Source organism: Tupaia chinensis, unplaced genomic scaffold, assembly GCF_000334495.1.
Source record: "Tupaia chinensis unplaced genomic scaffold, TupChi_1.0 Scaffold145519_1, whole genome shotgun sequence".
Lineage (NCBI taxonomy): Eukaryota > Metazoa > Chordata > Mammalia > Scandentia > Tupaiidae > Tupaia > Tupaia belangeri.
The window spans coordinates 4,348,586-4,374,602 of record NW_006205376.1 but is presented as its reverse complement, the minus strand read 5'-3'; the positions used below and the strand labels follow the sequence as shown (position 1 = coordinate 4,374,602).

The following is a 26,017-nucleotide window of genomic DNA, read 5'->3' as shown; positions in this document are numbered from 1 at the left end:
GAGCACACGCACCCTATAGCGAAAATCTCTCCCCCCAAAAAATAGACCTTGTAGGATGTTCAGCAGCATCCTTGGTCTGTACTCACTAAATGCAAGTAGGAAACCTCCTGCCCCTGGTTGTGACTGGCAAATTATGTGTCTGTTGCCAGTTGTCCCAGGTAGGAAGGTGCAAAGTCAGTATCCGAGAACCAGTGCTCTAATCTATAAACATACTAATACTGTTGCAGTATTAGTTCCCTATATGAAAACCAGGTGGTAACTAGTCCCCGTTTAAAAAGGTGGTCCTAAGCATCAAGTGAGATAATGACATGGAAGTGCTTTGACAAATGTAAAAACCACAAATAGATTTAGAATATGTCTTCAGGTATAAGATAAATCTGAAATTAAAAAAAAAAAATTAAAAATGTCCAGAGGTAAAGAGAAGTGACTAGGATCACACAACTGAAAAAATAATTCTGAGCAGAAACTGTGAAGATTGACATTTCAGAGTATATAGAGAATGGCTATTCAAACAGGACCTGGTTGAAAGGCATTCTTTATAGGGTCCCCAGAGTCCAGTCCAAGTTTTCAGGTCTGTATTGTTAAAAAAAGAAAAAGAAAAAGTTTTTCAAGGTATCATTAGTTGATTAGGCATGGGGGTTATGATTCTGAGTAACTCAACCTAGAACAGACTGAGGAAGGACCCAGATGTTTTTTGTGAATTGCTGAGCTCCTTGTAACTGGTCAGTGTTTTGCACTATTTTTTTTTTTTCCCAACTTTCTCTCACTATGGAGAAACATGTCTGTAACCTTTATACAAAGTTCTTTGGTGATCTTGAGTCAAAACAAATTATTTGCATGTCTAGAATATAGTTGGTTATTGGTAAACATTCATTTTCCTTCTGTTTATTTCCAATATGGAGAAAAATTTACCAAACCCAAGTAGGATAGCTTTTTAAGAATTATTTATTTAATTTGATAATAACAATGATGCTTTTTTTCTCTAATTTGCTGTAGGACATGCACATTCACCCATGAAAGAAAGAGAGGGGAAGTGAGAAAGCAAGCCACCAGGTCCAAGACTCAAACTGCAATCAGCCATGTGAGAGTCCAGCACCTTTACCACCATGCCACCTGCTGGCCTCCAAGTAGAATCTTTTTACCACTGGTTTGTTATACTTTACCCTTTGTATGCCAGATCCATTTTGACAGATCTTTCACTTTGGCTTTTTTCCTCCCTAGGTTTCATACAGACTAGCTGGCCTTCTAATAAATATTCTTTGTTCCTACTAATAATGTGTCTAACTAGGTTATTTTATATTCCCTTTGTCGTTATGCATTCCTGAGTGAACAATACTACTACTTATTAAAATGCTGGTGTTTGTAGAGCTCCATTTGAAAATTTGTTTATAAACTACATCTTAGGGAAAGGAGTCATAGTAATCATAGCTTTCTTATAATTACAAATAGCTCTCTTAAACTGAATGCACATAGAAAATAATAAACACCAAAAATTGGAAGGATGTACAGTATTGATTTAAGGTGAAACCTGTTGATTCAATCCAACATTTAGAAGGTCATGCTAAGTATGTGATGCATGACTCTGGCCTTGTCTGGGAAAAAATAAAGGCTTAAATAACAAATAATTAGGAGACTAAAAAACATGGGGTATTTGTTAATTGGGTAAGAAAACTGTAAGAAATGGCTTCCTGTTGAAGCTAGACACTCTCTGTCCTTTTACCACGGCCCTAATTAACTCATATATTCAGCATTTCCATGGTAGCAAGATAGCATCTATAAATGCTTGTAGTTTTGTAGTTGCTAATGGATTAAAATAAAAGGTACTATAGCAGAAATGTCAGCTATTATGTTGGAGACCACAGTCCTGGAGACTTCTTTTTTCTGTGACTTTATTTCTTCATATTGCTTGACATATAAACTGCACATAGTTTTTCATACAACTAATGTTTCCTCTTAGCGAATGGATCCAGAAGGAAAAGAATTTTATTAGTGAATATCAGCAAAAGGACTGTATAGAAATATGTAATGACTATAATATAGAATATCTTCTGTTAAGCACACTTTTTTTGGAGTCTATTTCTGCCAGCGGATTTCAGAATTTCAGACTTTATATCAGTTCTCCTGTTTTTATCTTTTCCTTTTCTCCCTTTGTTATTTTCTCCCTCCTTCCCCCTCAGCAAATACTAAGTACCTAATATTCCAAAATTACACTAGGTTCTCCTTATACTTTATTTTTAGAATTGTTATATTATGAAATATATCATTATTTCATTAGTGAAGATCAAATGAGAGATGTAATATATAAAAAGATTTTCCCATTTTATATTTAGACAGCTCTAAAAATGTTCATGATTTGTTTACCAGGGGCCAAATTTCTATGACAGTATACACTGTCATCAGCTCTCATTTATTCAGGGACTTTCTAGCCCTTTTCTAATGATTAGTTTTTGAGCAATTTCACTTTCGTTTTTATCTTTCATCAGTGAATAGAAAAAAAAGTGAACTCAGATTTAGTTCATTTCTGTAATGTTTACCAGTTATGTCTGTCATTAGATTTTTGTGGGTTACTCCCATTATTTTAAATTTGTGGGGTAGTACCTAAAAATGTATCAGGTTAAACTATCTAGAAAACAAAATATCCATTATGATAAAAATGAACAATTTTTACTCGAAGCAACCTGTTATGGTGTTAATAGTGAATGAGGGAAAAGGAGAGAAAAGGTCACTAAAATAATTGATGTTTATGGCTAATATTCTTTGAGTAAGCAGTATAAAGATTATGGAGAGAGAAGAAAATAGAATTTTATTTGCTTTAATATTAGGGATATTTTCTGTAGTTCTATATATTACTAACAGTTTAGTGGTGAACTAAGTAGGCATGTAATAACAATAATTCTGTTGGGTTGTTGGAAAAGTAACGACACATTTTTGCATAGAAAAACATGAAACAATGACTTTTCCAATGACCCAGTAATTAATAGAAGGAAGAAGAAAAATAAATGAATAAGAAGTTGTATATTTAGGGAGGTGGTAAGATGATAAAAAATAGGATCACTGATTTGGGCTGGTCCATAGCCTAGTTGTTAAGGGAGCCAGATTCCATATGGCCAACTACACAGTTTGAATCTCAGTCCCAGATGGGGCTATAGGCATGTGCACCACACTTAGCTCTTCTTTTAGATAGGATTTTGCTGTGATGCCCAGGCCTGTCTTAGGTTTGTAATCATCTTGTCTCAGCCTCCTGAGTTGCTGGGATTGTGGGCTCACCACTGCACACAGCCAAAAAGGCCAGTTTTTGTTTTTGGAGGGGTTTTTGCTATTGGGCGTGTGCGCTTGCCAGAAAGCCAGAGAGAGAGAGACAGAGAGACAGAAAGCAAGAAATCATCCCCCAGAGGAGATAGCCATGCTGCAATCACTTCTGCTCCATTCTCTTCTCGGGATCTTGGGTACGCATGTACATGCTCCTGGTGTGAATTTAAGCCTGGTCCAGGACTCAAACCGCGGTTGACTGAATGGGAGTCTAGCAACATAGCCATTACACCATCTGCTGGTCCCAAAAGGCCAGTTTTTATAAATGTTAATTTTTCTTCTTGAAAATAATATATATTCTTCACTTGTTGGGTGTTTATATCACAAAGTTAGATGCAGGTCTATATTAATTGTATTATTTACAACTATATTTTTTCTAAGTCTTCAAATTACAGATTTAAATGTATTACTATTCTGCCTGTGGATTTGTCTGTTTCTTATATTTTTGCCAACATTTATGTATTTTGAAATCATGTAATAAGATCAAATGTAGTTTAGCAATTATATCTTTCTTATGAATTGAATCCTTTATCAGTGGTCCTGTTGCTCTTTAGTAATACTTTTGGCTATGGTATTATGTTGTCTGAGGTAATGTTACCTTATCCGTTGTATGATAGAAGGAAGGAATGAAGACTATAGCAAGTATACCTTATGAAATATACTTTATAGCTTTCTTTTGTTAGACTTATCTCTTTTTATCTTTTATCATTTTGCTTTCAGTCTTGTTTTTATTGTTTCAACTTATGTTTTAATACCCGATTAAAGATCAGTTAGAGTAGGTAGAAAATTGAATGATAAATAAGACATATATAGATCAAGTAGATATACAGTCAGATTTAAAGGGATGATGAATACGTGGCAGATTAATCATAGACGACAGATATGTAGCTGAAAATCATTTCTATTCTTCATTTTCAAAGGACTGATTTCAGCCTGATGACAGTTATTTAAATGGCTAACTTCAAATGCAGAAACTCAACATCATTTATGTATGTATGTATGTATGTATGTATGTTATGTTTGCCTTGGCAAGTTGGAAAGAATCCCCAAATTCTAAGTCTTCTTTCTTTAGGTATGTCAACTTTAAGTTTTGTTGATAGATCTTTCCATGTTTGTTGGAAGGAATCAGAGGAGAAAAGTAAATTTCAGTGTATGTGTTTTTTGGAAAATGAAAGTGGGAAGTAAATTCTCACTATGTTTTGGCTATCCCCGCTTCTAATTGCTATTAGAATGTTTTTTTATTAAATCACAACTGACTTCTCATAAACAACAGTTGAAGCTCAGAAGACCTTAAAATGGTATCTTCCTTGTGCTGAGAGGAAATAACTATCAACTTAAGTTTTTAGTCCAACAGAAAGAAATCATAAGTACAAAGGCAAAAGGCCCAAATAAGGAAATTCTAAGACTGTATTTCAGATAGTGATCTCAAATGTATGGTGCAAGAAAAAAGATGCAGGAAGGGATAAAGAGCATAGCATGTGATAAATATGTAGGAAATTCTAAAAAAAAGAAACAACCAAATTAGCAGTATTTTGGGGTAAATAAATGCAAACTCAACAAAAAAAAAGTAACAACAGTAGAACCTGAAAAATGGTAGAAGGCAGTTCGTATGCTTTAGGGTGCTTATAGTCCTCAGCGGGATAAGATATTGTGTAATGTCAGCCTTTATTATTACATATGCATCTGTAAACTTTCAGTGGTCATGGTGAAAAATACATGCAAACAAAATGTAACTTCCAGTTTAGTTGAGAGAAAGCTATATGAGGAGGCAAAAATTAAGAAATACAAAAAGTGGAAAAGAAGCGTAAGTCGATTTGCAGTGAAAAAGCAGCATAAAATGTTAGATGTAAATTCAGTCACATTAATAATCATAACATGTGGGAAAAGATCAAATGTTCTAAGTAAAAAGAGCAGTCAGCCTGGATTTAACATTTATACTTTCCTTTTGAACAGGAAATACAACTTTAAAAGGGTAGCAATGAGACTGAAAGCAAAAGGATAAAAATAGATAAACAGGAAAAAGTGTAAACAAAAAAAGGTAAGTTATCCATATGATACCAGACAACATCACACCAAGGCAACGGCATTATTAAAGAGCAAGAGGACCAGGTTGGCCCCATGGCCTGGTCATTGCGGGAGCCAGATCCCATATGGCAACTCATGGTTAGAGTCACGGTTTAAGTTAAGGAGCCAGCAGCTAGAGAAACACACCAGGCACACGTGCACACATGTCCAGGATCCTGACAGGATGGAGAATGGAGAAGAGATTGTGGTCTAACCCCATGCTGTTGGGGATACTTCCTTCCTTTTCCTCTCCATCTCTCTGTCTGTCTTTCTGGTGAGTGGATTGGCTCTGGCAATTTGAAAACAAAACAAAACAAAAGAGCAAATGGATCATTTGTTAATGACAAAGGATTTGATGCATTAGGAAGACATAATAGTTAAATTACATATGAGCCTATTACATGAGTTCAAAATGCATAGAGCAAAAGAAGCTGATAGAAGTACAAGGAGAAATAGACAGAGCCGTGGGCGATAGTAACACATCTTCATCAGTAATTGATAGATGCAGGAAACAGATGTGAAAAATGAGCTGTTGAAATGTGCCATTGGCGTCCTTGCAGATGGACATTTTGTAAAATCTATCTAAAAGGATAAGACAGTGAGCTGGTATCTTTATAGTTAAATTATTCGGGTAAAGTACGAGTAAATGCAGTGCTAAAAGTCACTTCGCCTCATCATTTGTCAAAGCAAATCACTTCTATCTTGGCTGTGTCAGTGCTTTTAAGCTGCTAGAGTGAAATAAATGACAATGCCAGTGTTAATGCCAGCTAATTTGTGCCAGAGCTTGGCTCTCTTGACTGAGTCAGAGCTACCACAGGGTCTGTGAGTAGAGTGAAAGATGTTTATAAGCCATGGAGTGTAATACATGGATTCATTTGAATAAGCTCATGTTAAAACCAGCTTAAGAGAGATGATTCTGCCCTTTTTATAGTCATCTGGCTTGTTCGTGAAATATTTGTCATATCACTTGGAGTCTCTTTTTAAGAACATCATTGAGCTATAGTTAAGGCATCTTGCTTATCACCCTTCATATATATACACACACACATATATATATGTATATATATAGGTAGCCATATGCCTGTTTATATCCTACGAGAAAAATCAGAGTGATCAAATGCAAAATATTTCACAAGGATTAGTGGCCATGATTTCAAAGACTCAACTAAGCAGTCTTGGAGTTTTATACACACGTACACACAGACATGCATGCATGCATGCACACCTGGTGTACTGAAAAATGAAATACAATATTGGTTGTGTTTTAAAGTAATTTTGACTGCAGAAAAGGAGAACCCAGAGACCTTACCTCCCTTCTTCATTCCTTTTTATCATTAATGAAATCCAGTTTTATTAAAGCCAGATGATGGAGAACTCTAGACTATGAGTAGACTTTTTGTTTCATTTTAAGATGGCTGTTTCTAATTCTTACCATTTCTCTTTAACAAACTTTTCCATATTCCATTTCAAAAGTATCTTAGAAGATAAGTACAGGAAGCATACATGTAGAAAATAATTCCCCGGGACCAGCAGATGGCATAATGGTCACTTCTCTGCAGGAAAGTCCTGCTCTCCAGATAGTGTACTATGGTTTGAGTCCCGGGCCCAGTGGGTTAAAACTCATGCCAGGCATGTGTGTTTACATGCCTAAAATCCCAAGAGGAGAATGGAGGAAAAGGGGTTGCAGTGTGGCCATTGCCTCCTGGGGGATGATTTCTCTCTTTCTGTCTCTCTGGTGGGCACATGCACCCTATAACAAAAATCTCTCTCTCTCAAAAAAAAAGAAAAGAAAAGAATTTCCCATTTTATAGTAATAAGAGAACGTGCGACTGTCTTGGTCATGTTCTTCATTAAACATTTAATAATTTACTATCGTTAGATTGTGATGGATCATTAGTGAAGAATCTGGGAAAGTAAGTTTTATGTCATTGCTTATAAACCTTAAAAGTATGCCATTTTTGTCTGCATTTTTACTTGGTTATGATTTTATTAAATATTTATCGTAGTTTTTGCTACAAATGTGTGCACTTGCTGGAGAGAGAGAGAGAGAGAGAGAGAAAGAAAGAAAGAGAGAAGTCACCCTTTCATCACCAGGAGGGATGGCTTTGTTGCGATCCCTTTCTTTTCCTCTTGAGATTTTGGGCACACACATACATGTGCCCAACATGAAAATAAATTGATTTTTAAGTGTAAGCAGCATAGGGATATTCATATGCCCTTGACAGACAGATAATATTATAATATTAGAAGAGGCTGAGAAAGATGGTATTTGTTAGTTAGGTGCCTTTGTATATTTTTATCACCTTAAAAAACCGACAGACTGGGGTCATTTAGTCTGAGTCTTGGAGACAGAGGAAATCACTTACAGAGGTCTTTGGTAATTTAGTTGTACATTATGTTGCTCTATTAATCAATGCTTCTTTGAACTTTTAAAAAAGTAAGTGGAAAGTTCTGTTTAATAATTATTTTGTATTTTGTTGCAACTGAATAAGATGTTTAGCCACTTACTAAATGCTGGGACAGAAAAAAAAACATTTAACGCTTTTAATTGGTTATCAGACAAGTCAAGAAATTCTGTGTAGCTCAAGATATGTGTTGCTTAGAACTGGGAAAAAAGAGAGGAACCATAGGAAGAGTGGATGCGTGAAAATTTAGTGGTTTACTTAGCTGAATTTCTGTAGTCCAAATAAAGTAAGAGGCAACTCTTCTGAGGCTTCACACTGAAATTTTCGTATCCTTAAAATTGTTGTTGTTAATGCTGAAATTGGTTCACAGGTTGTTTTAAAAATTATTCATTGGTGGTCTATATTCTGAGATTATTTTTTTCCTTGCCTGAAAATGACTTTTCATTCTGATACCTGAAAGGCAAGTGGCGAGGTATAAAATACAAGAGTCACAACATCGCCCCTTATATATGTAATTGTTGCTCTTGGCATTTCGTATTGCCTGCTTTTTATTATTTGTATAAGCTGGTGGTTTTCCTTCCTGCCCTGTCCATCAAAAAAACATTTTTTTTTTGGAGAGGTTTTTGCTATAGGGCTCATGCGCTCGCTAGAAAGTCAGAGAGAGATGGAAAGCGAGAAATCACTCCCAGTGGGGATGGCCACGCCGCAATCCCTTCTCCTCTCTTCTCCTCTCAGGATCTTGGGCATACACGCACAAGTGAGTTTAAGCCACCAGATCTGGGACTCGAACCACAGTCGACTACATGGGAGTTCAGCGACATAGCCATTACGCTAACTGCTGGTCCCTAAAACCATTTTTTGCTAACCTTGCTAATCAGAAAAGTGTCCAGAGTGTGTCTAAGTGTTAATACCTACCCTGGGCCCATTTATCATTTAGTGTTCTTGCAATACTTCCTTACACTACTCATGTCTTCATTTTTTTTGCTAGAGGGCAGATATTCTCACGGGAAAGAGGGAGAGAATGAGGGGGGAAGAGAGAGAAAATATTCTTCAATGGGGAATGGTCATGCTGCAATCCCTTTTCCTCCACTTCTCCATCCGGTCAGAATTTCACACACGTTCGCTCATATGCCCAGCACTGAGCATATGTGTTTTTCAAGCCACTGGGGCTGGGATTTGAATTATAGTTGACCATGGGATCTGCTCCGAGTGCACAGTGCTTAACTATTGCATTATGGGGCTGGCTCACACATTTCCCTTTTAAAAACTTGATTTGGGGGCTGGCTCCTTGGCCTGGTTTTTAGGGGAACTGGGTCCTACATGAACTGATCATGAAGTTCAAATCCTGGCCCCAGCAGATTGAAAAACACACCAGGTGCTTGTGCATGTGTGCCTCAAATCCCAACAGGGTAGAGATATGGAAGAGAAAGGATTCTGGCCTGGCCATTTGCCATAGCTCTCTCTCTCTCTCTCTCTCCTCCCCTCCCTCCCCCCCTCCCTCTCTCTCCCTCCCTCCCTACCTCCCCTTCCACTCTCTCTGGCAATCAGAAAAAAAAAATCAGCTTTTTATATAAGCTAATTCTTCAGAGGTCTCTGTTCCTGCTTTTTTTTTTGGGGGGGGGGAGAGGTTTTTGCTACAGGACTTGTGCATTCGCCAGAAAGAAACAGAGACAGAAAGCAAGAAATCACCTCCCTGGGGGGATGGCCACACTGCAATCCCTTCTCCTCCATTCTCCTCTCAGGATCTTGGGCAGGCACGCGTGCGTGCCAGGCATGAATTTAAGCCACTAGGTCCAGAACTCAAACCGCAGTCGACTACATGGAAGTCCAGCAACATAGCCATTATGCTAACTGCAGGTCCCTGTTCCTGCTTTTAAAAACAAGGCCAGATCTTCTTATATTCAAGAACAGCTTTAAAAACATTGAGAGGCCGTGTTCATTTATTATTTTTTCTACTCTACTATTTTCTTAAGTAATTTCTTCTAGTTTATCCTCCAGCCTTTTATATTTCTTGTATTAATAGTCCTACAGCCAAACTCTTGTCCTGGGCTCATCTTATTCTGTGCATGTCTCTTGTGCATTTCATGGACACCTATCCAATTATACTCTATACTCAGGTGATTCACAGCCTCTTAGCTCCTATTTAGGCCCACATTGTTTGTTGTCCCTAGAACATTTGCCTCTAGATGTCACATAGAGTTAAATATGACAAAGCACCACTGATGTTCCTGCTTGCTGAATTCACTGCCTTGGGGAAAGCATATTGATTTCTTATTAACCTTTGTGCATTCCATTTGTCAGGTGTAAAAGGATACTGCTGCCGCGTTTGTAGTATTTCATATGCGATCTTCCCGTATATTTATAATCTCTTCAGCTCTATTTTAGAAAATTTCTCGAATATCCATGCATGTCTTTATTTGCCGATTCTTCCCATCAAGAAATTCTTTTTCTGTAATTTTTCTCTACCTTAATCCATCTTTGTTCCAGGAACACTTCTATTTCTGACTCTCCTACAGTCTTTGATACTAAACTCAAAGTTAATTCATGAATATTCTTCCATAAAAGAACTTCTGATATCTGAAAGTTATGGGCTTCCCATTCTACTGTGAAGTGTAATACTTAAAAATGTGGGACAAGAACATAGTGGCTACATAAATTATGTGTATCTGAGTACTGGAATATTATACTACTATTTAAAATGGTTTTGTACTGCAAGGATGCCAAACCGGTGTCCAGATCATTGTATGTAAGGATATGTTCTGTTTGGCCATTTTGTTTTGTTTTTGCTTCAGAATGTGTTGTACATTTGCAGTTTTGCAAGCAGTTTAATACCTAATATCTCAGTCAGTTCTCTGTGTACTTATGGCACCTTCCTAGCTTCTGTAAGAAGTTTGGACACTTTTTAGAAAAGAATTATTTTAAACAGAAGGAAAATGTTCACAGTGTAATGAGTGAAAGCTACAGACAGTTATATCCAAATTTAATCAGTGGTTATCACTGGATGATTAGAGGTGATTTGCCTTATAATTTAACTATAGTTTCTAAATTTTTCCCATTGAGTATCATTTTTAGTTTAAAACCAATCAGTTTGCACTGCTTCAGGAGAAAATGGTTTTGTGTTTGCATCCCATGGTACCAATCAATAACTTCTAAGTGCTTACTCCTAGCCCAGGGCTAGGCTTGACAGGCAAATTATACTACAGAGCATATGAGGATATGATTATTCCATTAACAAGCTTGTAGTCCTGCTTGGAAAATAAAAATGTGACGCAGACTAGTGAGATGTACCAGTGAAAAAGGATATGGGCACATCGATAAGATATTTTTTATTTTTTATCTTTCAAGGTTTTTGCCAATAGGGCATGTGTACTCCCTGGAGAAAGACAGAGGGAAAAATGAGAAATCGCCCCCTGGGGGATATGGCCATGCCATAATCCCTTTTCCTTCATTCTTCTCCTGGGATTTTGAGCATACATGCACATATACCCGGGTTGAATTTCAAGCCACCAGGCCTGGGACTCCAACAGCAGTTGACCATATGTGAGTCCATTGCTTTAACCACCACGCCATCTGCTGGCTCCTCTTTAGGATATTCTTATTTTTTTTCCTAAAGAATTATTTATTCAATTTTATTTTTTTCATTCATTTATTTAAATTTGGCCAGAAAGAGAAAAGAGGGAAAATGGGAAAGCAAGTCACCAGATAAGAGACTGAATTGTGGTTGGCCATGTGGGAGAGTCCAGTGCCTTAACCAACATGTCACCTGCTGGTCCCACGATATTCTTAAATAATCTAAAGAGATAATTTTCAATCATGAGCAACTACACTGAGTTGAAATGCTGATGACATATTTGTAGTGCTTTGCTAAGAGCTCTTGAAGACTGTAGACCATTTACTTTGCTAGTTATTCTCATAGGTAGAATCTTTCTCATAGCCTTATACTTCTGCAATAGGCATTTTGTGTTATAGTTGAAGCTTGGTGTACTTTGACATTGCCCAAGATCTTTTGTACTGTCTAATTGGAAAAAGAAAACTGAATGCTAAATTACTAACAACCTGGAAAACATCCATACCTGACTATTTAGAAGAACTCAAAACATCAACCCTGATCAAGAAAGCCAAAACAAGACAACTAAACCAAGGCAGCTACAGTGAAGGATACTATTTCCTTAGATATGACTTCTTTTTATTGAAATTCTTTCTTTAGAGATGGTAAAGCAGTGATTTACAAAAATGGAATTAGGACATTGTAATCCTTCTTGTTCATGAAGCACTATTATTAAAAGGTAGCTTCATGTGCTTCTAAGAAGCTAATTAGTTGCTGCCTGGCTTATCATGCTGAGAGACTGCTGTGATTCATGGGTGTTTACCCATCACAACAGGATTTTCTAATGCTATTTAGTTATGAAATTATTTATACTTTTGACTCATGCCTTTAAAAGGGCTTCCAGCAGTTTTTGAAAGCCAACTTCTGCACTCAGGAGTGTTCGTTTTGTGCTGTTTAGATGGTGAGTCAGCTTGGCAGCGTGTAGTGTATGAATCTAGTTGATCCGTGGTGTCTGAGGTACAGTTTTCTGGTGAAAGTATTCAAGCCATGCATGATAATGAGTTTTCATTGATGCAGATCTTAATTTTGATAAGAAATTGAACTTTTTATCAGGATTAGGAAATGTTTAATGAGGTGTTAACAGGAACTAGTACAACTCCATACTTTTTATTAGTTTCATTTAATGAAGCTAATGTAAATTTATGGACTGTCCTGGGACCAGCAGATGGTGTAATGGTTATATCTCTGGACTCCCATGTAGTCAGCCATGGTTTGAGTCCTGGACCCAGTGGCTTAACACTCATGGTGGCATGTGTACATGCGTGCCGAAAATCCTGATTGGAGAATGGAAGAGAAGGGATTGCGGCTTGGCCATCCCCCTGGGGGCTGATTTCTTGTTTTCTGTCTCTCTGTCTCTGAAGAGCTCACACATCCTTTAGCAAAAATATCTCTTAAAAAAAAAGAATTTCTCACTTGATTAGACATTCATTTGATTAGTATTAGAATAGGGAGGAAATCAAAAGCATTTTACAGAACTTTGCTAAATTTTAAATATCACTCATTACTTCTATTTATGAAGCACATGACTGTTAATTTGGGAGATATTTATACCATCATCTTTGTGTTATGTAAATAAAAATGTGTGAGCCTTGAAAATTTTATTTCTTCTGAACAGATTTTTTTAGGTGAATAAGGGAAATTCTTGGTCATCCATTTGAATGTTCCTTTGTTTTATTTAAATCTAGAGCTGAGTTATACAAATGCATGTTATTGATTTAAAATGACCCTTGAGACCTGCTGACAGCATGGTAATTAAAGCACTAGACTCCCGTATGGCCAACCAGGGTTTGAGCCCTGGACTTGAAACTCAGAGTACAAGTGTGTTCATGCCCAAAATCTCAGAAGAGGAATGGAGGAGAAGGGTTTGTGATGCCCCTCCCACTGGGTGATTTATTTTCCCTCTCTCTGAATCTCTGTCTCTCTCTGGTGAGCACATGTACACTATGGAAAAAGCCGAAAACAAAAAAACAAAAACAACCCTTAGGTGGTGTTACTTGCCCTTTATTGAGACAGTAAGTTTTGACTAGGGATAGAATTCTATTTCTTTTCCCAAAGTGGAAAGGAGATTTTGGGGTGACATAACCTAAATGTCTAAAGTTTTTCAAAAGTGAGCTTCATGTTTAGAAAACCATAAATTATGGTTTGCATGGGTGGTTTTTATTAATATCACGGTGAGTTAACAGGGACTATGCTTCATATATGCCCATTAGCAGAGCAGACATGGATCCTACTTCTCAAGTTTTATAAAGCAGTGTTAAAGGTTTAAACTTGTCTAGCTCAAAAAATACTCAGTTCTTTCTTTTCTTATTGATTGGTCCAAACTTTCAGAGAGGCTGCAGAGAGTCATGGAAGAGAGAATAACCTCCTTTCCCTAGACTTTGTATGTGCTAAGGTAATAGGGTCAAAAATAAAATGTTTCTGAGAAATTTCCAAAGGATCATATTCTTAACAGAGGCATGACACTTGGTCCTTGAACAGTGCTTTACAAAGATTAGGAAACCTGAATCCATGAGACTGACTTTGATATTAATTTGCTAAGTGACTTCTGAAAATCTTTTTTTTTTTTTTTTTGCTATAGGGCGTGTGTGCTCGCCAGAAAGACAGACAGACAAAGGGAAATCACCCCCCCAAGGGGGGATGGCCATGCTGCAATCCCTTCTCCTCCATTCTCCTCTCGGGATCTTGGTCACGCATGCACACGCGCCTGGTGTGAGTTTAAGCCACCGGATTTGGGACTTGAGCTGCGGTCGACTTCATGGGAGTACCGAGACATAGCCATTACACTAACTGCTGTAAATCTCCTGTTTCTGAAAATGTCAGTCACTGAGGTTAGGTTCGGAAGATACTGAATGATATTTGTCCCACCTACTTACTGATAGGATGATTTTATATGATAAAACAAAATGATAATGTAGAAGACTTTGGAAATAGCATGGAAGCCAGCCACATAGGCAAGGCAGTACTGCCACACTCTGCGATGTTCAATCACCCTGAAGTCCTGGGTTCACGACTGAGGTCTCCCTGTACTTGCTGAGCCCACAGGTGCTCATGGTCCTGGCTAGCTGAGGCTGGGGGTGGGTGGCAGTGGGAAGACTCTATTGAGGGGTGCCTGTCTTTCTGTCTATGACTTTCTCATGGAAGAAATAAACTTTTTTTAAAAAAAAGGAATACCAGCTTCTCAGTTTTTCTTTTGGCAGTCTCTTAAATACTGGAAATTTTTTGGATTCTGTTCTGGGCATACTTCTCATATTCCCCTTCTCACTGCTCTCATCCACTCCCATAGTTTCAGTCATCGCGTTGTTCCTGTAGAATCAACTTTTGAGCTGCATGCTTTTGTATAGCTACCAAGTTCTGCCTGGCATGTCTCACTTTGAAGTTGCTTTTTAAGAAATAGATCTCAGCAATTAAAAGCAGTTGAAAAGCAGTACTACTCTTAACTTGTGTCTTATTTGAACTGTTTAAAGTTCACTCAGCTACCTCTTTCATGAGAAGACACATGGACACACACACACACACACACGTACACACATAAGCATGCATGTATGCACATACTCTTCACAGGGTCCCATCTTGCCACTTTCCTCCTTCCAGTCTCCCAGCCAGCCAGATGATGATGACTGCCAACATTATTGACTACTTTCTGAATTCCAGGGATAATGTTAAGTGCTTTATCTCTACTAATTCATTGAATATTCTCAACTCCTATGAAGGAGTTACTTCTGTCCTCCTCATTTTATAGGTGAGGAACTGGAGAGCCAGAATGGTTAAGTTGTCCAAACTTAGCCAGCTGGTAAGGGACAAGGTTAGAACTTAAACCTATGGGTACCAGATTCAACCCCCGTGTGTGGCAGTCAGTCAGTATCGTCTGTGCCTTCAGAACTGCATTTTGGAATCTTCCTGTATGGTTTAAATTGTGTTTTTTCCTGTGTGACCTTAGGTAAGGTCCTTCTTGGTGAAATAGGGTTAATTACATGCCCTTTACAGAGATATCCTGAGAATTAAATAAAATAATCAGCCTATGTAAAATCTTTCCAGCACATAGGCAGTCATAACAGTTGGTCGGTATGAACGCTCATTGGACAAAAGATCTTTTTGAGTTGTATTTTTTTTTTTAGTCCTTCCCCTTTGTTACTTTTTACTTGCTACTTTTTAGTTTTTTGATGTTTCTTTTAAATAGTCAGGATTTATAAGGGCCTGAGGACATCTCTGCATTTCTTAGCAAATAAAATCTCTTTGAATTTGTGACAGGCATGCGATGCCTAAAACCACAGCCCTGGTTTCCCATGCTCTATTCTGTGGGCCAGGTGGCTGAACACCGATCTCTGGCTAAAGAACAAATGAATTTTTGTTTACAAACATACCAAAGCAGAAAAAGAAAGCCAAATAATAAATTACTGTTTCATTTCTAAAAGTATACTGAGACATTTTAATAGTTAAAAAAAAAAAGAATATGTAATTGTCAGCATTTGCAGCACATGTTTCTCTTTCAGTGTTAGATGCAGGGCATTTTAGGGTGGTCCATGCAATGTCATTGATTAGCAGTCAGATGGAAACCTTCAGGTGCTTAGGTGATGATTTAATAGTAGATTGCTCATACTATGCCTTCTAATACATGCTGTTATTTTATGAAACTCATACAATCACACGATTATTTTTATCATTCCCACATGTCGACAGGCACTATAGTAGCAGATAACATTGGCGGAAATGACATAGGGGATAATTCTGAGACTTAGTGGCCTGATTTGTGTGCAGATTTAATAACTAACCAATATACAATAATACAGTGATTTTTTTCAATAGTTAATATGTATTGCTTAAATAAATCTTACCCATTTATGTTTGTTTGCCTTGTTCAAAGATGGAGCAACACACACACAAATAGCATGAAAATAGATTTATATCAGGCGAAATTGCAGACTCTTAAAGCTTCAGGAGGGAATTTAGTTGACAAAATAAATACTATGAAGTCCAAAACACTGGGTGGAGGTGGTCCTCTTGGTTTACTTAAAAAGGAAAATAAAAGATAGTTATGTCACTTACATTATCCATCAGTAAGCCAAAATCACTTACTGAGAATCACAAGTATTACATTTACTGGGATTATAGAGAAAATGTTTCCTATTGCATGGAATGTGATAAATAGCACCTTTGATAGCAGCCCTTGTACAGAAATCACAGCAGCAGATTTCTTAGTGCTGCTTCCTTCAATATAGACCAATTAATTGCCATCATAAAGATCTCCTCATTAAAAGAATTCTGCCTGAGTTTACTATGTAACATATGGATGTCTAGCTTAACCTAGAGGTCGACTTTTAGTGTCTACAGATATGAAAGATTAAATCTGCTTAGGTAATCTTGCTTACCACCCTCTTCCCACTACACATACCCGAGGATGTTGGTGGGCATTGATTAGGCATTAGTTTTAGGCTAAATGGTTAGACATATTTAGAAATAGGAAGTCCTACAGGGGAATGAGATAGCTACGATTTTCTTTGAGGAAGCATTTTGGTGTAGGCTTGTGCCTGGGGAGCTGAACCCCATGAGGCCAACCACAGTTACAAAACTGGCTTATAAAATACATTGTGTGTATGTGTGTGCACAAAATCCTGACTAGATAGGGGAGTGAAGGAGAGGGTGTGCTCTCTCTCACTCTTTCTCTCTTGCATGTGCCCCCTAGCAATTAAAAAAAAGTTTTGAATTGACTTAAAATTCTGTACCATAGAATTTCAGTATTTTTATTTATTTATTTATTTTAGAGAGAGTTTTGCTATAGAGTGTGTGTACTCCCCAGAGAGACAGAGAGGGACAGAGAGACAGAAAGCGAGAAATTACCCTCGACGGGGGATGGCCACGCCGCAATCCCTTCTCCTCCATTCTCCTCTCGGGATCTTGGGCACGTATACTCATGTGTCTGGTGTGAGTTTCAAGCTTCCGGATCTGGACTCAAACCACAGTTGAAACATGGGAGTACAGCAACGTAACCATTACACCATCTGCTAGACCTGAATTTTGGTATTTTTAAGTAAGTAGTATCAGGATCAGCTCCAAAGGACTTTTGAAAGACAGTTTCATTCTCACCTCCGCAGTTTTCCATTTATTAATATTGGGTTGTCGAAAAAAGTCATGATGCATTTTTGCATAGAAACACAAAAAATGTCATGACTTTTCCAGCAGCTCAGTAGTAAGTCTAGGTTGGGTGAAGTAAGGACATCTTTATTTAAAAAAAAGAAGGTCACAGAAGTGATTCTGATAATGAAGGAAGTTAAATTACTATCATAGACTTTGCTGCATTAATTTTAGATAAAAACTTAAATCCAATATAAGCAAATATATCAGCACCTTAGCCTTAAAACTGGGTTTTATTTATTTATTTTTTGTGGCTAATGTAATCTGTTTTGGAGACTATAAAATCCCTTTGTAAGCTATTTCTGAAATATATATGCCTTGCCAGTTGAATAAGGTGACTTAATATATGGATTTCTTATTGGTAAACCAATTAAAAGCCTTGTTGCCTTTGAATACTTAATATGTATTTCAGGATAATTTTTTTAAATCCCACCATTGTCTGATTACATTTCCATACAGACTAAAAATATTTCAGTAATTATATTCTGTCTGTAGAGCGCTTTTCTATTTTCAGTCTTCAAAATAATTACAAAGCATACTTCCTTGCATTCTTTCTTTAGAGGGTCTTTTGTTTGTAAGCTTTCAGGTGATAACATGAAAAATGATACTCAGAGATTGGTATCTCACAGACTTACTTTACTTACCTGCAGTAGCCCCAAACAAGTTGCAAACAAAATCTTTAACTATGTAATACCTTTCTTTACTATAGAAAAGCAAACCCATGTTGGGAACCAGCAGTTAGCGTAATGGCTACGTCGCTGGACTCCCACGTAGTCGACCGTGGTTCACTTCCCGGACCCGGTGGCTTAAAACTCACACCAGGCACATGTGCGTGCGTGCCCAAGATCCTGAGAGGAGAATGGAGGAGAAGGGATTGCGGCGTGACCATCCTCCCTGGGGGGTGATTTCTCACTTTCTGTCTCTATGTCTGTCTCTGTCTGTCTAGCGAGCGCATGTGCCCTATAGCGAAAATCTCTCCAAAAAATAAAAATAAAAAATAAAAAAACAAAACAAGAAAAGCAAGCCCGTGTCTACGTGTGTATGTCTGAACCTAGTGTTGGTACTTGTACAGAGAGAAAGCACGCATGGGTGTCTCACGGTTCCTTTTCCTCATTTCCCTGCAGGCATCGCGTCTATGACAGTGCCAGTGTACATCGCTGAGGTCTCACCACCCAATTTACGAGGCCGATTAGTCACCATCAACACCCTCTTCATCACAGGAGGGCAGTTCTTTGCAAGTGTGGTTGATGGAGCCTTCAGTTATCTCCAGAAGGATGGATGGAGGTTCGTAAATGGCTATTGCATGTGGATTTTCAAATACATCATATGTGAGGGAATGGGAGAAAAATTGAGAAATCATTGGTAAAGTATAAAATGCGTGTTTAGAATCATAGCTGATTCATCAGTAGGTGACATTCAACAAAACTGAAAGTGGACAAGAGGTGGATATTTATTTTAATGATAGGCAGGGAGCTTACCATTAAGAACTGATATTTACAGATTTTTTTTTTTTAGCATTAGGTGACATTTTTACACTGTGTGTATTCTTCTGCAATATTTGTTTAAAAATGAATGCAGTAATAAATATGCATGGAGTCCTAGAATTATGTCCGTGATTGACAAGCCTTTTATGAACTGCAGGTATAACTAACATTATTTTGGATTTAAGAACCTACACTAATCTGAAAGAAACCTAGACTTTAAAAGTATAGATTTAGCTATATAAGATACAAGTAAATATAAAATATACAAATTATTTGTTGATTATTGACTTATTTTGAATTAAAAAGAAATGAGAAAACTGGTTTTAAAACTACTTTAAAATGAATTTAAACCGAGTATCGTAAAAACAAATCTTACATTAATGCTTAAAGATATTATGGGCTCTTGATTTTGGTATCCTGCTTTACAGCATTCAAAATAACAGATTCATGTAATTGTTTCAGGGAAATTTTATTAAAGGGTAGAAGGGATAACTCAGCATTATCTAACTTGTTTTCTTGCCATTGTTGATAACAAATATTCAGCGTACTGCTGTGTAGTTTCTGGGCACAGAATACTGAAAGTGATAGATTCAAGCTCTTGCTTACAAGTGCTTACAGTTTGAAGTTAATCCTTAGCAGCTGAAGAAAAAGGGTCCGAAGTGATGTGGGTGTAAGGAATTGACTTCTCTATAAGCAGTGTGATAAACCATATGGCTTAGGATGAGCCACTATAGACTTAAACTGGTGAAGTTTTCTTACAAATCATATGAGAAAAGTCTGAAGCCAGTGTGGGCCTGCGGGACCATTAAAGAGCGTGCACACTCATTATAGAGAAGTGGAGACACAGAGACAGGGACAGTGAGAAATCACCCCCAAAGGCTGATGGCGACGCCACAATCCCTTCTCCTGTTGGGATTCTAGACACATAGACACACCCACTTACCCATGATTTTCAGGCTGCTGGGCAGTGATGGAGCTAGGCCTAGACTCAAGTCTTTTTTCTCTCACTCATTAGCTATGAACCTTGGACTCAAGCAACAGCTATGTTGGAGTCTAGCACGTCAACTGCCACTTATTGGCCCCTCACAGTTGTTTGCCCCCTGCCCCTTAAATTTTTTATTTTAATTTATTTTACATTCATTCACTGTACATCATCGCAGCGTACAAAATTAGATTTCTCATTCAGAATACACTGTATATTGGCTTAATCTGTAATATTACTATATATGTTATCATCAACAATTTTCCCTGTGTGGGAACCAGCAGTTAGCGTAATGGCTATGTCGCTGGACTCCCACGTAGTCGACCGCGGTTCGTGTCCTGGACCTGGTGGCTTAAAACTCACGCCCAGTGCGTGTGCATGCCTGCCCAAGATCCCGAGAGGAGAATGGAGGAGAAGGGATTGCGGCGTGACCATTCCCCCTTGGGGGTGATTTCTCGCTTTCTGTCTCTATGTCTGTCTCTGTCTGTCTGGCGAGCACACGTGCCCTATAGCAAAAACCTCTCAAAAAAAAATTTTTTTTTTCCCTTTGTTTCTTATATATTTTGCATTTTTTCCCCCTTTGATTCCCTCCTTCTCACCCTCTGCCATTTCCCTATCCCCTCCCACACTGTCTCTGGTATGTACAGTTACTTTCCATACCTCTTTTTTTTTTAATTTGACATTTGATTGATGTACAAAAAAATCTTAATTAAATACTTTCAATAGCAAGTTCAGCTGATATCTGTGAACACATGTCTGACTTTAGGCATAAAACTCAGTGAGTACGATGAACATACTATGAAGTTGCACCTCTCTGAGGCTATATAGCTTACTGTAGTCATTAAATAGGTAATTGTTTAATGTATTTTTTAATGTCAAGAAAAGCAGTTTTGGCTTTAATAAATTAAAATCACAAAATGTTAAGAGAAATTTGCTTAAGACTTAAAGCCAGGAACAAGATTAGGATTCTATTCCAATAGTAGGTACATGAACCTATCAACAGCTCAAGAGAAGACTGAAGTTTGTTTATCCCATGAGTGAGAGACAGACAGAAATATAGCTTCTCCAACAGGTTCTTGATGTTACAGTACATGCCCAGCTTCTGCCAACTGGGATTCTGGGCACATGCATGCCCAGAGTACTGAGGAAGTCTCTAGATGAGAACTGGCCACCCATGTGGGTCTGCCTTTCAGAGTGTCACATTTTACCACTGAGCCATCGTCCCACCCTAGGAAGACACAGTTGAAAGAGGTAGCTCTGTCTATAGATACTGCTAAACCACTTTCCACCTTTGAAAGAATCACTCTCTGACAAAGTAAGAAATTATTGGAAAATCGAAGAAGCAAGAAGTTTTATCTTTTATCCTCTGTAGGTGAATAGAGAGAAGATGATGATAATTGGTATCAGCATGTTTTGAATTTTTCTTGGAAACACAATGGAAGCCGATTTTTCAACCCATCTGTTATTCAAAAGCTCTAAGTCACTAGTTTACAGTTTTGTTTAAAAACATTTAACTAATACAGAAATATATTCAAATATATAGCATGGAGCATATGTAAATCACATTTTTCACTTAACTGTAGCTAGTTAGGAAAAAGATAAAGATCGTACAGTAGTGAAAACAAATGTGTGAATGTGTTATACTGTGTAGGAAGACAGGTATTGGGATAGGCAGATGGAGCTAGGCCTAGACTCAAGTCTTTTTTCTCTCACTCATTAGCTATGAACCTTGGACATGTCACTGAACACCTCTGGACTTCATTCTTCTAACATAGAGGATCAGAAACACTTATCTTGTAAGGTTATTATAGGATCTAAATTAATTATCATATGTATTTAGCCCAGTGCTTTGCACATGGCAGATGCTTAGTTAATGATGAATCACATTATTACTCATTATTCGGAGGAACGAATGAGGGCTACGGTGGCTAAGTGGTAAGAGAGGTTGAAGGATAATCTACGATCTGTGGCCTGTTTTCTCTATCAGCAAGGATGGGAGCTGCAGTGGTAGAGCAGTTAAATGCTTAAAGCTGTTGTGGGAAATATAAGAAGAAAAAGACTATATACACCAAACAAATTTCCAGGTAAGCATGGCATCCCAGCTGAAGTTGGAAACACACATTCACAGTAAAATGTACACATGTATTATTCCTCCTGCAAAACTGGAGAGCCCAGGTTTATGTAAAAACAGAGTAAGAAAATATAAAAACTAACTTGGGCTAATACTCAGTCAACCAGATTACTCTGAATGTACTGTTCGTACAAATACATACTTAATTAATTTCATATACATGCAAACTCCTTCCTCCTTTCTTTCTTCCTGACTTCTTTCTTCCCCCCTTCCTTTCCCCTTCCTTCCCTCTCTCCCTCCTTCTCTTTTTCTTTTTCATTTTGTTGTTGTTACGTTCACTGGAGAGAGGCAGAGACAGTGAGAGAGAAAGTATAAATCACCCCCCAGAGGGAATGGCCATGCCGCAATCCCTTCTCCATTCTCTTCTTGGAATTTTGGGCATGCACCACATGCGTCTGGTGTGAATTTCAAGCCTCTAGGTCTGGGACTCAAACTGAAGTTGGCCATGTGGGAGTCTAATGCCTTAAACACCATGCCACCTGCTGGCCCCTATGTTTCCTTTTTTAAAAGATATTTTCTGTTACTGTTTTCTATTATGTAGCATTTTTAGCAGTGTGTTTACCGTCCACTGACTCCTGGGCTAATGGGAGTATAGTTTTAAACAAAGATTAAAGTGCTACATTAATTTTAGACTCTGAAGTTGTCAGCAGTTATAGATTATTCATAATTATAACAATGGGTAATTCATCGCTTTTTGGCAATATGTTTCAAAAATCTTAGAGTAGTCTTGAATATTTCACATCAACTTTTTTCTCCAACTTGTAATTTTGTGTATCTTAAAGTAAGTTGTCCCCTCCCTTCTCAGAGTTAGAATATTTAGACAGGTTTTCATTGTTTTGACTTATTGCTTTTTTTTTTTAATTTACATCTTTTATTTGCTCTTTTTTTAAATTTAATTTATTTCTTTTTGTATATACATTCAATCGCATTGTTTAGCTTACAATGTGAGCATTTCAATATGTGAACATTTCTTCCCAGTCCCGTTGATCAAAATATCTTCAACCGATAACACCACACTTCCCCATCCCGTCAATGTTCTACAACCGTATCCATTCTCCAAACTCTACTTCAGATGCTGTATACCAAGTGTCCCAGATTTACTAGCTCACATTATAGTGATGAACAATTTCAGAGTGTGATAGTAAAAATCATTTGATTCTAATTGAGCTCTCGAAAGGTGGCACTGGTATTACTTCCATTTAGCAGATTTAAAAACTGAAATCCAGGGCCAACAGGTGGTATGATGGTCAAGGTACTGAACTCCCACATGACTTACTGTGGTTTGAGTCCCAGACCTGGCAACTTGCAAATCAGGCATGGTTGGGGCCAGCAGGTGGCATAGTAGTTACATCGCTGGACTCTCACATGGACAACCACAATTTAAGTCCTGGACCCGGTGGCTTGAAACTCATGCTGGTACATGTGCATGCATGCCCTGGATCTCAGGAGGAGAATGGAGGAGAAGAGATTGTGATGTAGCCTTCCCTCCTTAGGTGTGATTTCTCACTTACCCTTTCTTTCACTGTCTCTCTGGTGAGTGCATGTGCCCTAAGGCAAAAACCTCTTTAAAAAAAGAAAAAGAAAAAGAAAATTTAAGCATGGCACATGTGTATGCATGCCTAAAATCCCAAGTGGAGTGTGGACAGGTGATTGTGGTGTGGCATCCTCCCTGGGAAGTGATTTCTCACTTTACCCCTTCCCGCCTCTCTCTGGCAAGCACATCGCCCTATGGCAAAAACCTAAAACAAACAAAAAAGCCCTTGATGTTCAGAGAAGTTAATATAGTTATTTACCTGGCAGAGATTAGAGTCAGGCCTTAATCAAAATCTAGCGACTTTTTTCCTCATGGGTCCGCTTCCAAGAGTTTATAATCTGAAAGCCACAATTACAGCTAATTTTTATAACAGATAGATTAAGACAAATGGTAAATGAAATTGTCAGAAAAGATTTGATTTTTATTTTACAATAATGCTTATAGATATTTTGCTAGTTAATGATAAAGTTCTATCACTGCTGGGTTTTTTTTGGCAACTATATTTTAATCTTATTGAATATAGTGAGATTTACTCACTACATTTTAAGTAGAAAAAAGTTCTTTTTTTAATTACTAAGTTAAATCCCAGCACATAGCAGGTCTTCAGTAAATAAACAATGAGCAAACTTAACAGCTACCACAATGATCTGTCTAAAACACTTACCTGGGCCTGTCTGTGCTCAAATGCATCAAGACTCTCTCTTCTCTTATGATGGAGAAAATCAGGGTTTTTACCGTGGCCTCTAGTATACAACTGATGCCCTTCTCTAGATTTTTGTAACTCATGTTGCCTCTGGCCCGCTTCTCTTACACGCCCTCAGCCATGCTTGCTGTGTCACGTTAGGGCTTTTGTCCCTCTGCTCACCTGGCCTGCAGTCTCCTGGCCTTGTCCAGATATCCGGACCCCACACCTATGCAGCCTGCAGTCTCTGCCCATGAGCCACCTGACATGGCCTTTGTCCCTTTATTCTTTCATGGTGCATTGTACATGTGGCTTTGCTTTTATGCTCAGTGTGTTATTTTGAACTAGTTGCTTGTTTGTCTCCTCTAATTCTCTCTGGGGCTCCTGAATGTCACCGACCTTGTACTCATTTTTAGATCTGGGAAAGAGCCTAGAACATAGTATATACTTAATAAATGTTCGTTGAACTGAATTGAAATTCACTGAGTTCTAGGGAAGAGTCTATACCACAATAATAAATTGCTGATTAGAAACTAAAATACTAATTCATTGGATATAGATACTGCATAGATAGCTGAAAAGCTTAATTATTAATCATAAATGTTTCCTACTGAGCATGAAGAGCAAGAGGAAGAATACTGGTTTCTGAGCCCATGAAAATTTTTATCCGTTAAAAGAAAACACATCCCTGGGCACTAGGATACTTTGTCCTTCTTCACTAGATAGTGCTGGTTGTCAGATGTGTGATGTGTGTTTCTCTATTTACAGGCACATTATGCATCTTGTGATTTATATTAATAAAGATGGGTGTGTTTACAGAAGAGATAAATTCTTCTATTCTTGTTTTTACTACTTTTATTTTCAAACTTAATTTCGTGAAGCTAAGGTTATGTTACTCCCCTCACTAATCAACATGCAACCATTTTTAACTGTTCGATTGTGCTAAATCTTTCCATATTTTATCATTTATACTTGATATGATATTGGTGTTCAATAAAAAGTACAAAATATTAGTCATAACCATATGTATGTGAGAGATTCTTCTCCAGTATCCTGAAGGTGACTCATGTACAATGTGAGGCTTGTACTGAGCTTAAAAAAAAAAAAGAAAAGAGGGACCAGCAGTTAGCGTAATGGCTATGTCTCTGGACTCCCACGTATTCGACCGTGGTTCGGGTCCCGGACCCAGTGGCTTAAAACTCACGCCAGGCACGTGTGCGTGCATGCCCAACATCCCGAGAGGAGAATGGAGGAGAAGGGATTGTGTCATGGCCATCCCCCCCCCGGGGGGGGGATTTCTCACTTTTTGTCTCTCTCTTTCTGTCTGTCTGGCGAGCGCACATGCCCTATTGCAAAAACCTCTCCAAAAAAAAAGGAAAGAAAAACAGAAAACTAAGTAACTCTCACAGGGTGCATGCCCTTTCTAGAGAGAGATTTAGAGACTGATACAGAGGCTAAATTACCCATTCTCCATTTCTCCATCATGTTGGAATTCTGAGTATGCATGCACATATATTTGGCATGTTTTTCCTGATAGTATGACTGGGATTTGACCCCCTGTTGGCCATGTAGGATATGTCCCCCACTCCTTTAACCATTAGGCTATGGGGTGGCCCATTGTTCTGAGCTTTGATATTTTGTGGGATTCACCTGGACAGAGGTGGAAATGAGATCAGAATGTTAGCCAGGC

General features: G+C 37.9%; 1 protein-coding gene across 1 annotated transcript in view; it reads left to right on the top strand.

The window, feature by feature from the left end:
• SLC2A13 (solute carrier family 2 member 13) overlaps nt 1-26,017 on the top strand; it is a gene marked incomplete at its 5' end in the record, with an annotated part of 358,416 nt that overhangs the window by 36,892 nt on the left and 295,507 nt on the right. The window contains 1 exon segment of the mRNA XM_014584051.2: nt 18,639-18,798. Coding sequence (XP_014439537.1) covers nt 18,639-18,798 — 160 coding nt within the window.